This window comes from Alligator mississippiensis, chromosome 3, assembly GCF_030867095.1.
Source record: "Alligator mississippiensis isolate rAllMis1 chromosome 3, rAllMis1, whole genome shotgun sequence".
NCBI lineage: Eukaryota > Metazoa > Chordata > Crocodylia > Alligatoridae > Alligator > Alligator mississippiensis.
Window position 1 is genome coordinate 133,551,689 of NC_081826.1, and position 18,493 is coordinate 133,570,181.

Sequence of the window (18,493 nt, forward strand, 5' to 3'; positions counted from 1 at the left end):
ACATTCTTTTAAAAACTTCATAGGTTTTAGTTGTCACTGGTTATACATGAGTTTTGTTATTGTGGTGGTGGTGGTGCTTGCTGTTCTCACATGGATTTTATTTTCATATTGTTTTGCTAAAAAATAGTATCAGAGAACAATTTGTGCATTTTAATGACAGCAATGCATACAACAGAAAAGGCATTTAAAAGTTTAGATTGCCGTTTAAGTTTCAGGATGATGGGATTTATTCTTTATGTAGATCACACGTTTTCACCCACCTTTGCACAATACAACATGATCATGTTGTAATATTATATTACAGGAGTGTTTATTTTTTTTAGGACTTGTTGCACAAATCCAGACAATGGAAATCACCATTAGCAGAAGCATCAATTTAAATTTGACTTTGAAAACCCATTGGCTTTTGTGTGTGCTGATCAGGTATAGAAAAGTCTGACACACATTGATTTGGGATGTAATTTGGGCCAGTTCCTCAGCTGTTATAAATTAGTGGCGCTCACTTAAATTGAGATAGTTTCTTCACTTTACCTCAGCTGTGCATCTGGCTGAAGATGTATAAACATATTGCTTTCTTTGAAAATATATATTATTTCATAACTATTTACAGGTAGTTTGCTATAATTAAAGTGATATATTTGGGTATAGATGTGTGCGTGACTATATTATTGTATACAGGCATATAGAACAGAGCATCATGTTGAAAATATGGCAAAGGGTCATTTAAAGAGTTTGCTTTAATTTGCAGTTTGAAATCTAAGTATTGTAGCTACATGCAAATTGATTAAAGAACAATTACTTTAGACATAAATTTGCATAAATGCATAAATTAACTACTGGTGACTAATGATAAAATGAATATAAAATGCCACTGGATAATTTCCTGCCTGTTCTCTGATGAGAAGACAAAGTATCATAAAAGGGGGAAAGAGCTAAAATTAAAAAAAAGGATGTAATTTACGCTGTTTGAAGGTACCCATGTGTAAAAGTGAAGGCTGAGGAAATTGACCGGCAATAGGTAGGACAGGAAAATGTCTCCTAATTTCCTCTGAAGCACAAAGTGACAAGAACATGTGTTAGTTATACAGAAGCCACAGAAACATACCATTATTCTGTTACATTGAGAAGTAACTCTGAAAGAATTTATCTCTACTGTAGAAAATTAGCTATTTTGTTCACTGAAAATATATGAATATGTGTGTTAAAGTGTAGGGAAAGTAGATAAAAAATCGAGAGAGAGAAGAGCACACCTTTTAGAAAAAGTGCACTTTTGACACATTAAGGATCAAGTGTATAACTTCTTTTGAAGTTTTTTTGTAAGTCAACAAGAGCTACTGATACATTGCATCAAATTTTTTTTTAAAATTACCAGTATCTCGAGTTAAGGCAAGTCAAGTGATAAATAATTCTGATTACTGTGTCTGGAAAATAATATGTAATGTTAACTTTGTTGGATATGGTGAGATGAAAACACAATCTCAGCTTTACAATTTTTGTGATTTTATCTTATTCCATGAAAAATGTATATAACATGAGCTTCTGTATCTAAAAGTTGACAATAGCAAATTTTGCAGCCTACAGCTTGGCTTGCTTTTGAAATTTCAAAATGCAGAGAGAATGGGAACATATGGGAGTCAAGTCCCTTGCTGCTGCAGATCATCATAACTCCATCAAAATTAACAGAGATGTTCTGAGTTACATGAGCCGAGCACCTGACCCCGAATTTTTCTTGATGTTATTTACATACATTTGGAAGTTGCATGTTACAATTCTGTATCTCATACAGTTTGATAAGAATAAAGAACATGTATCAAATAACAGTGTTACAAGTGGTATTTGACTCTCCAAAATTTATAAAATGCAATTTCTTAGATATACAGGAATAAATAAAAATGTTTTAATATTGCAGAAATGATGTTATTTTAAAATCATGTTATTTTTTATTTTAAAAATGAAAGTTTTACTTGAAAAATCATAAACATTTAAGTGAGAAGTTTTATCCCTGAATTCACTGGTAAAGACTTGGTTGCATTAGGATAGCATCCATAAAACTTTAATTAATAAAAATGAATTAATATTTATAGGCTGAGAGCTATAAGCTATGAAACCATTTTTTGCAGAGAATTTCCTATTCACAGAACAGTTGCATTCTTACCTCAGAGAAGTGTCAGCTTTTCAATTTATTCAAAATCTAAATATATTTAAAATATTTTTATAAATATTGAGTATCTATATTTCTTCATGTGTGAGCATGATGGTCAAATTATTTTTGCAGATTTTTATTGATTAGGTCAATTCCTGACTTCATTTGCAATTGACATATACAGTCAACTGGGAAAGACATAATATGCAAAAAGTTTTTATAAAGTTATATATTTTCAATTAATCTTGTAATTAATCCTTTTGTATTGACATTTTCTAGGAGCTGCATTGCTAGCAGGGGTCCTTATTTCAGGACAGTTAAACAACCTGTCTTTAAAATTTGCTCTATTTTCAGAGATTAACCAGTTTACAAAACAGTTACAAAATTCTAAAATAAGCATGTCTGGATTTTTCTTATTCAGCTATTTTACTTTAAACAATTCCTTCCAAATTTTTAATATTATATAAACTCTTCACCCAATCCCTGGCTTTGCTGTAAGCATTAATTATATAGGGCTATATTCAACTGTGGTCTCATATTTGAGTCTCTTACTTGCTTCAGTACAAGGATAAAGTTTAAAACTTCGGGAAGTTTATGGCATTGCTGTTCTATGTCTTCAGTGCTTTACATCTCCTGGAAAATTAATTTAGGACTTGAAACATCACTAGTGAAATTTGCTGCTATTTGTCTACCTTGTAACGATTGTTTGCATACTTCAATATTAAACAAACTTTCAGCATTGCAGTGAATTCTGCATCTCCCCACAACTCATAATCATGACACCTCTTTGGTGGCATCTCCTGAACTCTTAGTTTTTTGGAGGAAAATGGTGATTTACTGTTTTATATAAATCTAGAGATCTCATTTCCTTGCTATTGACACACACACTGTTCCAAATGGACCTAGAAAATAACCAATCATGGATGGCAGAGGGAAGGCTATCTATAAGAAATATGCTTCATAACCAAACTTTTCTAATGGAGCACCTACAGTCTGAAAGTGAAATGGAGCAGTGGTGCTGAATGCATACTCTAAAGAGAAGTTTTTTTTAACCCTCTTCATTTGTTATGGTTTCTTTGCATTAAAATGGTTAAAAAAACATAGTATTTTAATGTGACCTTCATTTGGCATTTGTTTTAACTTTTCTTCTCCTATTTTATTTAATTCTTCCACTTCTGTTGTTCAATTAGTGTTTGACCCCTTTAGCAGAGATGTAAATTAAATGACATTTCAATGCCATCCCATATTTAAAATACTGTGTTAGTTGTGGATCATAAAGAATGATCTTCGTTCTTTAGCTAATTTATTCATTTAACAATTTCCCTCCAGAAGTTCCAGCAGAAGGCTCTGAAGCAAACTAAGCAGAAGAAATCCAAGTCGGCTGAATTTCTGATGGGTGAGCCTTGCTTGATGAGTTATTGCTCATAATTTGTGTAAGGATTAATTAACTAATTACAGACAAATGGCTGTGGGCGAAATTTTGCTCTTGCTTGTCAGGGTGCAATTTGTAATTATTTTAATCATTTATTCTTTTTTTTTTTTTTTTTTAGAGTTAATTTTAACCTAATTCTGTTTTGGCGACATTTGAGGACGATACACTTGAGTCTTTCAGCAAAGGAATTACTAGAAGGAATTTTCTGCTTGTCATTGAAATACACTTTGGTATAATGTGCTCTTCTGACCTCCTTGTTTTCCATAGTAAAAGAAGAGAGAGCAGCAACAGAAGGCATTGAAAATCCAGCTTTTAACATCAGCAGCACAGATCTTTCAGCATATCAGCCTTCAGAAGAGAAAGTTATTAGACATGACAAGCTAGATAGCACCCTTGCAGCTCACCAACAAAAACTCAGGCTGCATGCCCATGCTGAACCAAGAGGTGAGACTTCAATCTTGATTATCTTCAAACTGAATGACAGTAGTTGTGTTTCTGATCTAACCTGTACAGTCCATGGCCTGTATCAGCATTCCAGCCTTACGTGTTCAAACAGGCCGCTTTGAAAACCCAGGATGTAAAATTTAAAATATTGTGGAGAATATTTGCTGTTTAAAAGCTCAGAGATCAATTCTTCTCTCATGTAACTCCCCTTAATAGCGATGGAAGTTGCATGATGCTCATTGCCAGGTGAAGAAACCACTTAACAGATTATTATTATATAGTTTCCTGTTAATTAATACAGTTCTGAAATGAAATCATCTCAGTCAGTCTGAGTGCAGACATGCTGCCCAGTTGTTGACTGACAACCTTAGAGGCATTTTAAATGAGCAATTTGCAAATCCCATTAGATATGTAAGAAGAGTGTTGGACCAAGAGTGTTGTTAAAAAACAAAGCAAAAAAGGGTACATAAATTTAGGCTCAAACTCTCAATCCTGAAGACACTTATGTGCATACTTACCCTTCCTGGATTGAGCAGCTCTGCTGGTGTCAATGGGACTATCCATGTGTAGAAGGTAAAGCACATGCATAGATATGTGCATGTATGGATTCATGGCCTAAGTACATAGTTAGACACCCATAGGAATGGCTTGGTTTTTTTCAGCACTGAACCACCTATCAGATCCAGTTGAATTCAGTAGCAAAAGCTATTGGTTGCTCAGCATCTCTACATATCAGGTGCCTTCAGAGTACACCATTACACACTTGGCTTCTTCTTACGTTTGAACATTTGGGGAATAGAGAGCTCCAAACTCCCATTGATCCCTTGTGCCCTTTGGTACAATTAACAATTGAACTGCACATCACAAGGTGCCTCTTTAAAGGGGTGAAGCATGGTAGCCTCTTCTGTGGATTTGTGCTTTAAAACCTCAGTCTAGCATTTTTATATCTAGGTGATCATCTTAAAATAGTTCAACATTGGATCACTTGTCAAAGATGATGTAGGATGCTGCCAATTTTTTCCTTGCATAAACGAGAATGCAGTCCAACCATTAGCAGTGCAGAATATATTTTTTTCTGCTGTCCAAAAACAACTTGAATTCAGCATTCTGTAGATGAAATCCTAAAATACAATTATACTTTCCATACCGTAATATCATGCAATGTTCTAAGCCAGGGGTTGGCAACTTTTTGCATCCACAGGCTAGAATAACCAAGCTTGGGTCCTAGGCAGGCCAGTGTTCTGAGCTGGCTTCCCACACAGCTTTTCCCAGCTGCTGTTTCTTCCCAGGTTTGAGCTGCAGTATGGGCACAGCTCCTAGCTGTCCAATAGGGGTGTGTGAAGCTGGCTTTATTTGATTTGGATTCAGATTTGGTCTGAATCAGGGACAGTGATTCAATTAGTTGATTCAGATCACTGTCCCTGATTCAATTTGGCCAAACCTGAATTTGAAGATTCGATGATGATTCAGAGAATCATTGATTCAGACATAGACACTCCTGTGGGACACTCCATCTGCCCCAGCATTGCAGCATTCATGAGCTGCCTGCTACCTAGAAGTGTGTAGAAAAAGCATATAAACTGTGTCTATGTTCGAACCTCCATATCTCTCTGAATTGATTCGGAGGGTTCCAATTCAATTCAGAGAGATTAAAGGGTCCTTTGATTCAATTTGGATTCGGAGACTCAGCAACCAAATTGGGCCGAATCTCTGCTGAATTGAATCAGGGACCAAAGCTTTGCGCAGCCCTACTGTCCAACATGCTGCTGAAGCCCTCCAACTCTGCAGGCCAGATACAGATAGAAATCATGGCCAAACCAATGTTGTAAAGTATGCCTAAGTGCTCTCCCAATATTTTCTTAATATTATAGAACTAGGATATTAGTAAAGTATTAAAGTACTTTCCTAATATTATAGATTATTTAAAATAAATTATAAAATAAGAAAACATGAAATAAACTATAGAATATAAATAACCATAAGATGGTATTGGGCAAGGACTGACAAAAGAATTAACATAAGCCACAGAATGGAGTGGGCCACCCAGGCCATGGCCTGACCAACTTTTAGCACATTAATTTAGTTAGCTATGCAGTTAAAAAATAGCTATACAGTTTTAACCGTAATGATAATTGCGCATTTGTAGGTTATATAAATGAATGTGCTAAAAGTTGGTCAGGCCATGGCCCAGGTGGCCCACCCCGTTCTGTGGCCTATGATTAGTATGTGAGTGACAGTAAAGTAATTCCAGAAGAAATAAAGTGTGAGTACAATAAGGGGTTAAACTTCATGTTGAGGTTTTTTTGTACGTTCTATTTCCTTTCCCAGTAATACATCTTGCTTGACTAATATCAATAACATCAGATTTTTGAGCACTCTTCATTTTGCTGTACTCACCAATCAGGTTTCCTGAAAGAAAATGTAGGATGTGGAAACAATTTTCAAAAGTGCCTACCCTGAAACAAATAGTCAATTTATATAGATTTTTCCAAATAGTTTTGATGCCTCCTCCCTAAAAAAAACCTGTAAAAAAAAAAAAGGTTGAAAATGTTAAAAAAAGAAATAAAATCCCCAGATGAAACATTTCAGTTTTTTTTCATTTTGATATAATGTTTTAAAACCTACTTTTTGAATTAAAAAGTATTAAATCTGAAATGAAATGCTTCAGTTAGTCTGAAATTTATTTATTTATTGTTTCTCTGAGAAGGCTGAGAAAGATAATTGTATCTCATCAGCTTGAAATGATATGTTTTCAGTTTTGCTGTTCTGCCATGGGCCTGAAAACTCAATTATTCACTCAATTCTGCTCCTAAATCACATAGGACCTCTCCGTACCACCTCAGAACTGGTCTAGGGAGGGCTGCCATGAAGCTTGTCGTACCTGCTTTGCACGTATGACACCCAGAAATGGATGCATTATACCCAAATCAGTTGGCATGTACCACTAAGTACTTCCAGGGCTGAGAGTTTATTGGCATCCACCACTGTTCTAAAGTGGCCACATTGCATCCTCTTCCAGGTTTAAGCTGCATAGAATAGAGGGGCTATGATTAACTGCATCACTCCCTAGTACAGTGTGGAGGCTGTATAGCTAAGTCCTTAGGCACTTCTGGAAATTTTACCTGTAGCTAGTATTATGTTGCACTTAGATTATTTATTAAATTAAAATAATCCTTAAAATGTGAGTTATAATATTCAGCATTCAGTTACAGATCAGCTACTTGCTTAAACTTATATTATTTAAACAAAATGCCTAAAATATAGAAGGTAAGTCTGTCATATATACAAAATACTATATCATTATGGGCCCACATCCTCATATGGGTAAGAGCACTGATCAGTGTACCTGAGGGCAGGGTGTGGGGATAGAAGTGGGAGGTTTCCTCTATCTTTCCATCCCTTTCCCATGATGTCTGGGCAACCAGAAACTGGAGCATTATACACCCAAGAAGCCAGAATGATTAGACTCTATTTTGAGATCAGAATGGCTTGCCCAGTGCCACACTGCTCAACCTACAGGAATTCTGTCATGCTAACTGTGGAGATGCAGTGCATCTCTAATATAAAATGAGCATACTCTTGTCCATATAGTGTATAACAGGGCTGTCTCAACTGGTGGCCTGCCTGCAATACCAACATGCCATCAAGCCCTTTTTGGTTTCTTGGGTTTCTGCCTTGCTGATGCTCCTCCCAGCACTGCTGCTGCTGCTACTTGCAGGGTCTCTGGGCTCCCCCTTCCTTCTTCAGTTTGTGCTTCCTTCCCTCACACCTGGGGGTAGAGCAGCACAGCCTTATTTCACATAAACAGGTAAACCTACTGTTTTTCTCTGTAGATGTGGAAGCCCCTAACTATGATGTAATAAATAATCTTCCTGCTTATTCAAATCAAGTTACTGGAAACCTTCAGGAAGCAAGTGATTTAAGAAGTCTCTGAGGGGACTTTTGATTCTACAGCCAGGCTTCAGGTGATAGTCAGTGACCTCCTAGTCCATTTGAATTCAAATAGTGAATCCCCTTATGGATGCTGTGTATGTAGGGGCTGTAAACATGATTGTAACCTAGCCCCTGTCAAGATAGTCCCCATCTTATAAAATGGAAAAGAAATATAGAGCCTTTCCTTTTCAAGAATATTGTTAAAGCTGTTGATGCTTGTTCTGCCAATAAAACATAGCCAGATCCTTGATAATGATAAGTAAACTTTCAAAGATTTAGATGTGTATTTAACCCAAATCCAGAAGTCTGGATGATTCTCTGAAACTCATCCAAACCAGAGCTGCTCAAAATATTCACAGTGAAACTGTAAGTACCTGAATATATGTATGACTATCATAGGTTGCAGTGCAGGATAGAGGTAAGTCAGGGTAAATTAGTCCACACCGCTATGCAGCTCTCTGTGTTATAGGAACACCACTGTTTTCTGTACTCAAGGTAGCTCATGTATGGGTCATCTTCACACTGTGCTGGAGTCTGCATTATCAACAAGCCATCAAGCCTGTTTCCTCAGTTTGCAGAGCTCTACCACATGCAGGTGCTCATATTGCCCTCTGCAGCATGTGTGCAGGTGGGTGCTCCCATCTGCTGCACAGGTGTGTGGGTTTGTGGGCAGGTGCCCCATTTGCTGCACCATGCATGGCATCTTGCTTCACATTTGGCTGCCTGGATGTGGGCTCCCAGACTGCACTCCACTGCACAGGTGGTCCAGGCCCCTGGCTCCCCTGGCACTATGGCTTGTGCCACACTGAGCTGAGCTGAGCTGGGGCAGGGGCATGCTGCAGAAACCAGAAGAGGGAGGGAGAGCCCAGAGCCCCCAACTGATCCTTCAGCTACAGCAATAGGGGCAGCACTGGCCAGGTGGGAGCCTGGGGTCTGCAACTTAACTCCTCATTGGCCACCAGTTGGACAGACCTGTGTTATGAAGGAGTGCTAGTTGGCCACTACTCCACCATTGACTCGAGGGAGTTAATTGGCTGCAATATGTTTTCACAGATTCTTCCAACATTATTACCCAACAGCTGTCTGTCATTCACAATCTTCACCTAACCTGCTCCCCTCCCTCCCACTTGGCTGTGTGTGCTATTCATAAATTGGTCTCAAAGCTGGTTCCTTTTTTGTACCAGTTTCCATGTGGAAACAAAGACATTTTAACCTGTTATAGATTTCTGCATATCTTAATTCCAGTATTATATAGTCATTGAAAGCATCGAGCTTCTCTAAGTAATCTCTAACCTCTTCGTTGCCTACTCTGGACTGATTCTCTTTCCTTCCTATCCTTCCTGCCAACTAAACGTCATCTGGTAGTTGACTGTGTTTGTGGAGATTGAAGAAAAAAGGCATTAAATACTTCAGTGTTCTTCATGTCATCAATTTTTTGATTGTTCTTCAAGTTCAGTAAGTGATATACACTTACTTTTAACATACTTTTGCTTTTTTGTAGCCTTTTATGGCCCCCATTTATGTATCTCATTTTATGTCTTGGCTTTCCAGATTTTTCTCCCTGAATTCCCATGCGATACTCTTAGGGTTACAGACATTTGGGGAGGTACTTTATTATCCTCCTCATGAGAGTTTTTCTTTATATCTAACCTCAACTTCCCTTGCTGCAACTTGAAACCATTGCTTCTTGTTCTGTCATCTGCCACCACTGAAAAAGTATAGATCCATCCTCTTTGGAGCCACCCTTTGGGTACTTGAAGGCTACTATTAAATCCTTTCTCCGTCTTTTCTTCTCTAGACTAAATAAGCCCAGTTCCTCTCGTAAGAAGTCACGTGTCTCAGCCCCCTCACCATTTTTATTGCCCTCCATTGGACTCTCTCCAGTTTGTCCACATCTTTTCCGTAGTGAGGACCCCAAAACTGAACGCTGTACTACAGATGTGGTCTCATCAGTGCTGAATAGAGGGGAATAATCACTTCCCTAGATCTGCTGGCAATGTTCCTACTAATGCAGCCCAGTTAGGCTGTTAGCCTTCTTTCACAAGGGCACGCTGTTGGTTCATGTTCAGTGTATTGTCTGATGTAACCCAAGGTCCTTTTCTGCAGAGCTGCTGCTTAGTCAGTTGGTCCCCAGCCCTGTACCTGTGCATCAGATTGTTCTGTCCTAAGTGCAGGCCTTTGCACTTGTCCTTATTGAGCCTCAAGAGATTTCTTCTGAGCCAATCCTCCAACTTTTTGAGGTCTCTTTGAATCCTAACCCTACCCTCCAGTGTATCTACTACTCCTGTCAGCTTGGTGTCATGTGAAAACTTGTTGAGGGTGCACTCCATCTTATATTCCAGGTCATTGTTGAAGATATTGAACAAAACCAGCCCCAGAACCAACCCCTGTGGTACTCCACATGATACCAGCTGCCAACTAGATATTGAGCTATTGATTACTATCCTCTGAGACTAATGATCCAGCCAGTGTTCTATCCACCTTACAGTCCATTCATCCAACCTGTACTTTCTTAGCTTACTTCTGAGAATATTGTGGGACACTGTTTCAAAAGTCTTGCTAAAGTCAAGGTATACCGTATCCACTGCTCTCCCTACATCCACGAAGTTAGTTGTTTCATCATAGAAGGCAAACAGGTTGGTCAGGCTTGACTTGCCCTTGATGAATCGATGTTGATTGTTCCTAATCCCCGTCTTCTCCTCCAAGTGTTTAAAAATGCTGGGACCATGAGGTGAGGGGGCTCCATTCCATCCCTCCCCACCTCCAGCCCTTGCCAGGCAAAGCAGCTGGCAGCTTCATGCTGCTGCTGTCAAGAGATCTGGGTGGGGGACGGAGCCCCTCTTGCCTCATGGGCCCAGCCCAGTTCCCTACAATACCCCAGCTGAGGTAGCTGAAGGGGGACTCATGAGACAAAGGGCCTCTGTTCCACCCTGCCCCCACCTCCAACTCTGGCCAGGCAAAGTAGCTGGCAGGTCTGCATTGCCCACAAAGCTGGGTGTTGGATGGGGCTGGGCAGAGGGGTAGTTTGGCAGCTTCCTTGGAGGCTGCTGGAATGCCCCGTCAGCTGGCCAGGGCTTGTCCAGACCTTCTGTGACCCAACAGGCAAACCCTTACATCTGAGGTAGTCTAACAGATCAGTTGGCCATTTTTAGACTAAGCTAACTGTCCTGAATGTCTGTACAGTTCCCAGCACAGCCCCAGGGCTGGGTTAACCCAGCTGCTGGCCCCAGTCCCAGGGCCCCACTTTTCCTATCTCTATAGGCTATTTTTATTCTCCTGGCCCCTGCCCCCACTCTGACAGGACCAACCAGCCCTCCTTTAGCCTGCCAAACCTCCATCTTGAAAGCTGCTCTCAGTACCAGTTTTCATGGTATTCACCAGTGCTGGGAGCTGAGGAAGTAAATCAGAGTGGGGGGAGGGATAGGCTGGGGGGGGTTGGTTTGTAGGGAGAGAGGGCTGACAATAGCTTCTGGTCCTGGGGGGTGGGAGAGAGAGGCCCCCACCCACTCAAGCCTCCTTGCAGACCCTGCAAGACCTTCTCATCCTGTCAAACCCTCCAGGACCCCAGCAGCCTCCTCATAGACCCTACCTAGCCCCCTGATCCCCCCCAGACCTCACTGCCCCCCTAATATCTATAACCCTCCCCAGAGCCTGCTTTCCCCGCAATCCCCTCTGAGATCCCTTGCTAGCCTCCCCCATTCCAACTTATTTTAGATTGGGTGGCCATTTTTTACTCAATCTAACCCCCCCCCCCCAAAACCTCCTCGAATGTCTGAATGCACCCTTATACTCATCCCTTGTCATATGACCAAGTGTTAATTTTTTCTAAGATTCATTTTTGAATTTATACTCGTTGAGTTTGCTGTTTAGCCAAGCTGGTTCCTTGAAACACTTACTATCCTTTCTTTGTATTGGCATAACCTGTTCCTGCTTTCTTATGTATGGTTTATAACTGATGTCTTTTAGCAAAGCAATTTCTTAATATTTTAATGAGATTAACTGATTTAAATTCTCTCTTCTCTGCCAAAATGGTATAAATTTGCCTGTGTCCAATAAAATTCTTTGCAGCTTAACTAATTAAAGGTCACAATATGTAGTAAGGTATATATTATTGCCAGTTTATAAGCCAGGCTGATTCCCCTGGTTTGTGCTTCATCTTTGCAGCTACCAGTAGAGAAGAATTAGCTTGAATGCAGCCAGCAGAGTTTAGGGGTGCTGGCCAACATACAGCACCCCTCTGTGACTCATGGAGCTGATTCAGCAGAGAGAGGCTGCCTGTCTTCCCTTCTCTCTTCTATCCTTCCCTCTGCCCTCCCACCTCCGGTGCTACCTTCAGGATGGGAGGAGAGGGAGCTCTGTATGGAATTTGCTCAGCCTGTGCTGGGGGGAGGGGGGAGGGAGGGGGACACACAGGTGGATTGCAGACCCCCAAAGTGGGGGCCTCCAATCCACCTACCCCACTCCCCCCTAGCATAGGCTGGGCTAACCCCAAATGGAACTCCCTCTCCTTCCTTTCCCCTTTCCCATCCTGAAGACAGCACTGGGGGTAGGGCTGGGTTGCATCAGCCCAGCCCTGTTCACTTGCAGGGCTGAACAGAAGTTAATGAAGGTGCTCGATTTTGGAGCACCTTCATCTGAACCCTAATTTAATGAGGGTTAATTAGTTCCGTGATCGGGCACTGTTAAAGTGCTTTGCTGCTGTGCACTTCTGTCAGTGTGTGGCTGTAGAGCACTTTCAAGGGGTCTGTTGCATGACAAATATCACTTCTGTCAGCACCCTAAGAAAGTTTTCATTGGCCCTTGTACAGACCTATCCCTCATCTACAGTCACAGCTGGGTGACTCGAAAATGTGAGGCTTGTGGCTGTGACTTTTAGAGTCCTACAAGACAGCCTGTAAAGGAACTATAAACAAGTTCTGCTTCAGTGAAAATACTGACAAATGTTTAACTCTATTAATGGGTTTTTTTATGTTTAAGACTTACCCTTCTATACAAAAAAAAAGCCAAACAATGTATTTGAAAAATCTGATTATCTCTCATATTTGTATGTTCCTATGGTATGTGCAGACACCAAAGTCCATTTCTTCAGTAAGTAAGTTTGACATTTTTTGTGTTGCTGCTGTAGCATTGCCTGGACTGGGGTGACTGCAGAACCATGCAGTCCGGCCCATGGATCTTTCCCACAGGTCTAGAAATTTGGCAGTTTGGTGAGTGGTGGGAGCGTTAATTACCACAGTTCCCAGGGCCGTGGTAATTAACACTGCTTCCACTCGCCCAGCAACCAAATTTCTGGACCCATAGGGAATCCCATGGGCTGGATCCAGAGTTGTCATTTGGTCTGTGGGGCTGCCCATTGGGCTAGAAATTCGGTGGCTGCCATGGATCCAAGAGCCACAACAGTTAATGCTGCTGCCACCAAATTCCAGCTCCACAGGCCAAATGACATGGCCTCTCACTGTAGATCCAGTTTACAGAGCAGCCCCTCACCAGTCATCTAGCTGTAGTGCTCATTGAGTTGAGCCCTGTTGATCTAGGCAATTCATGTATTCCTGAGGCTGCTACTTTTTAGGTTGTCTCTAGATTCTTCTCTTCTGGTACCACTTTGTTTAGGAAAAACATAGCCTATGATATGGTCAAAGAATTTAGTAAAGAGTCTAAGAAATGCTGGCAATAGCCTTGTGAAGGGGTGTTACACAGATTTTAGAGAGAGAGACAAATTAAACTGTTCACCCAAAGTCACAAAGGAAGTAAATATCAAAGTAGAGATTAGAATTTGGGACTTCCTGAAACTGTACGGTCCCTTCAGATAATGTTGTCTTAGGTTTCTTTCTACTACATGGCCCACTTTATCCCTACACTGTTTGGAAATGATTATGCTCCCTCTGAGACTGATTCCCCTTGTCATTTCCACAAAGGTTGAAGGAAAGACTGCATGTCCTCTCCTCTACCCTTCATACTTGCATGAAGAGCAGAGGAAATCTGACCCCAAAGATTGATGATTTAAGTGAAAACTGTCTCAGATTGACACGCAACATTTGTTTTTTCTATCACCCTCTATACACAAATCTTTTTCAACACTAGATTATCTCTTACAATCACAAGGACTAATTAATTCTACTTTCTGTAGCAGACATACTTACATCTCTTATCATACTGCAATAAATTTGTCCTTAGATTTTAACAATATTAAAAATAGCTAGCAGGGAGGGGGGTCAAGAAAGTAACACAAAGTGTTTCAGAGCGAAACGTGAAGCCTGTTTTTTTTTTCCCCCCGGGTAAAGGAAGATTTAGATTTATAGTGAGGCTGATAGTTACCAGTAAACTTACCACTTAAGCCTGTAATTGTCAAACAGGGTGCCAAAGCATTTTGGTGTGGCTTGAGAGACTTTCAGGGGTGCCATGCAATGTTAGAGCTATTAGGTGTGTAAGCATGATTCACAAGATAAACCCAGAGATTTCAAATTAGAATTTATAGTGTTAAATATATTCTGACCTGTTGTGATCTTCCAGAGTTCTTTGCAACAGGAGAATTGCTCTATTATTTTTCTGTAGTCAAAAAATGAGTGAGTACTAAGAGCTGGCATTTTCTAAGAGGTGCCTTGACTCTAAACAGTGGTGTCTTAAGTCTAAAAAGGTTGAGGAACACTCTGTGTTGTTCTGGGTGGGTTTCTTCCTAAACTGAAAATCATGTCTGTGTGGCAATGCAGGCAAGCTAATTAGCTTGAGGCTAGCTAATTGGCCCTCTCAGTCAATAACACAGATTAGGACGCGGCTGTACTTCTGATTTAAGAGGCAGCCCACTCAGAGCAGCAGAGCATGCTTTAGGACATAGTTGCTGGGCAGAGTCACGTTGGGTGCAGATAAGACCTTAAAGCTAATTGATCAAATGTATAGTCACGTTGAGTTGGGTTTTTAAAGGGAAGTCTATCTTATTGATCTTTCTAAGGTGCTTATATGCCCCTATTTGTATAGTATCATCTCTCACAATATATTTCATAGATTTCATAGACATTAGGGCTGGAAGGGACCTCGGAAGATCATCGAGTCCAGCCCCCTGCCCAAAGGGCAGGAAGTCAGCCGGGTTCATAGGATCCCAGCAAGATGAGCATCCAGTTTGCTCTTGAAGGTGTTCAATGTGGGCGCTTGAACCACCTCCGGTGGCAGGCTGTTCCAGACTTTGGGGGCTCGGACAGTAAAGAAATTCTTCCTTATGTCCGGCCTGAAACGGTCTTGTAGTAGTTTATGACCATTTGACCTAGTCGTCATCCCTTGGGGCGCTCTGGTGAACAAACGTTCCCCCAGATACTGGTGGTCACCCCTGATAAACTTGTAGGTGGCCATCAGATCACCCCTGAGCCTTCGCTTTTCCAGGCTAAAGAGCCCCAGGACTCTCAGCCTGTCATCGTAGGGTCTGCTTCCCTGACCTCTGATCATGCGCGTGGCTCTTGTCTGGACTCTCTCAAGCTTCTCCACATCCTTTTTGAATTGTGGAGCCCAAAACTGGGCGCAGTACTCCAGCTGCAGCCTCACTAAGGCTGAGTACAAGGGGAGAATGATGTCCCGGGATTTGCTTGAGAAGCATCTATGGATGCAAGCCAGCGTTTTGGTCGCTTTACTAGCCGCAGCATCGCACTGCAGGCTCATGTTCATCTTGTGGTCAATGATGACCCCCAAGTCTCTTTCTTGCATAGTGTTGGCCAACATAGCACTGCCGAGCCTATAAGGATGCTGCGGGTTTTTCTTCAAGGTGGAGAACCTTGCGTTTATCGGCGTTGAACACCATCAGATTCTCGTCCGCCCACTTGCTGAGCCTGTCCAGGTCAGCCTGGATATAAATGATATATGCTCCTTATTGAATCCCAATGCAATAAGGAAATGGTGTAATCTTCATTTTGTAGATGGGGACCTGAGGCACAGAGGGGCTAAGTTACTTGCCAAAAGTCATGTAGAAAGCCTGTGCCAGAACAGACCGTTGACTCCAAGTCACCCAAGTCATGAGCTAGTACCCTGACCATTGTACTTTGTGCACAGGAAAAGGGAAAGCCACGAGAAAGCATTGAGATACAATTAGATTAAAACTACATTCAAACAAGTTACCTCCCAGAAACTCTCAATATGAAGCACTGGATATCATGCAAACAATGATCCGAGTCTTGCAGTGATTTCTGTATGGGAAGGCCTTCACATACACAGTCCCTTTGAATTCCTAAGTGGTTTAGAAGTGTAATTCTGATTGAAGGTCAGTAGAAATTTGGCTTCTTCAGTGTTTTTTTTTATTTCCCCTACAATTCAAACATGTAATTCACAGATCCATATAATTTCAACTCACTGCCCAGAGATATTTCCAAGAACTATTTCACCAACCTTAAAAGGATGAGAGAGGAATTGGGAGGAAATAGCTTAATAAGAAAAATCCCTAATTGCTATCTATTTGTCTATCTGTATATCTAGGTATTTATATTAAGCCCATTATCACGGTGTTTGAATGCCTCTCGGGCATGTGATTGCTTGAATCTAACTGTTTAGAAAACTGACATTCCATTGTACTTACAAAAAAATGTCCCACTATATGGGAAAATCTGGCTTTCAAACCTGAATAACTTTGCCTCCAAAAAAGCCCAAGGAGGACAGTAGTCCTTTATGACTGCAGAGATATTATTTAACCATTATTGAGGCTGGGCATTGTGCTTTGTTGCCGAACTTCAAGAGCAAGCATGGAAGTGAATTTGGACTGGATTCCAGATCTAGGAATATTCAATAAAATAAAGTCTGTATGTAGCAGTCACATATGGCATCAAGTAGATGATAAAATTTGGCATCAAATATATAAAAATCAGTGTGACAGGCCCCTGCCTGACTTACCATGGCACTGCAGTCCAGGTGGCCAGGCCACAATTAAGCCAGCTGGAACTGTGCAGCATGAGGGAGCACTACTGGCTGGCCTGGGGCCCAGAGGCCATGTGTTTAAAATGGTCCAGGAGACAGAGGCAGGTGGAGAACATGCCAGGGCACCATAAATGGAGCTGGAAACTCTCCCCACTGCTGGAAGAGATCTGGTGCTTCCCTCCAGGGCTAGCTTTCCTGGGAAAGCAGCGTGCATACATCCTGTGGCTGAGTCATCTGGGGAAAACCTGGACACACACCTGACAACCAGCCAGAGGTCAGTTGCTTCCCTCTGGGCTGAAATATCCTGGCAAGGCCAGGAAGCCTCTATCACTGACAAAGAACCAGGGACCTGAGTGGATGTTAGTCACGCAACATGGCTGGTGATCAGCACAGCCTGGGCACGACTTCAGTCCTCACCACACACAAAGGACCACATGGAAGCCTGCAGGTCAGGTAGGACTAGGAGACGCAGGCCAGTGGGCCCTGTGGGCACCAGATGAGGTAAAACCCTGGCATGGAGCCTCACTGATCCCACGCACCCCACTAGAGCATCTGTAAGCTCAACACATGCCAACAGGAAACTGGTGGAACCACAAGCCTCATACAAGCACAGTGGGGGGTGCCATAATGCAGTGCCATACCTGGCTCAGTGGCAGCATGAGGAGAATGCATGCCAGAAAGCTGACTCTCCAGGATGAGAGCTTGAAGGTAAGCCTGTAGTGAGCCTGAAGGTGGGTGAGTGAAGGGTACACTGGGCATTGGATCAACCTATGTTCAAAGGGGAATCACTTGGCATGGGGCCATCATTGACCCACCCACCATCCAGTCTGAGCTATTTAGGGTAGATTTTTGGTGTGTTGTGATTCTCTGAAAACTACAGAACAGTGACAAGAATCCTGCAGCATCCATCTTTGCCAGGCACCCAGCACAGGAGGAAAAGCCCCATCATTATGCTAGAGCACCACCAGGGCTGATCATAACACCTGAGAGAAAAGGGGTAGGGTGCAGGGGAGGAGAAGCCCCACAGAAAACATGCTAATAGTCACCCCTGAGCCTTCAGGGAACCACTGATCACCACCTCCAGAGGTATACTCAGTGTGAACAGCAAGTCATGGCAGGAAAATAGACCCAGGTGAGGTGCTGGCCAAGGCGGCAAGGCACGCTTATTAGCCAGTATGGTGAGCATGAACATGTTGCAATCAGTTAGTTTACACTGAATCTATGCTTTCTGACCAGAATCTAATTTCATTTTGTAAATAGATTAGATGCCCTATATAAAGACGGTAAATTTAGATAAAAAGTAGTAAAATGCTGGAAGGTTGCACACTCGCTATGTGTCAGGGCAGTGGCAGTTTGATGAAGTGGCTATTAGTGACAGAGAAGCTAATTCTTATAAAATATGAATTGGCTCAAGAATGTACTGAAATTTGGGCCACTTTTTTCAAGTGACTAACTTTTCACCGAGTATTTTTATCTTCTTCACTTTGTTTTCTACTGGGAAATGGAAATTCCAAAACTGCATGCTGCGGATGATGTATTTAATGCATAGGAAAAAGGAAAACCTTTTAGGTGTAGGAAGAGGAGGTTGTCGCTCAAAGAAATTCTGTGGCGAACTACACACAGTGCCATCCTATTGCAAGTGCCAGGACTACTCT

The 18,493-nt window shown here is 41.6% G+C and overlaps 1 protein-coding gene across 1 annotated transcript in view; it reads left to right on the forward strand.

Annotated features, from left to right (window-relative positions):
- Positions 1-18,493, forward strand: part of LOC102564684 (orofacial cleft 1 candidate gene 1 protein homolog) — a 59,911-nt gene that overhangs the window by 3,335 nt on the left and 38,083 nt on the right. The window contains exons 3-4 of the mRNA XM_059723532.1: positions 3,473-3,539; positions 3,843-4,019. Coding sequence (XP_059579515.1) covers positions 3,473-3,539; positions 3,843-4,019 — 244 coding nt within the window. The remainder of the gene's footprint in view (positions 1-3,472; positions 3,540-3,842; positions 4,020-18,493) is intronic.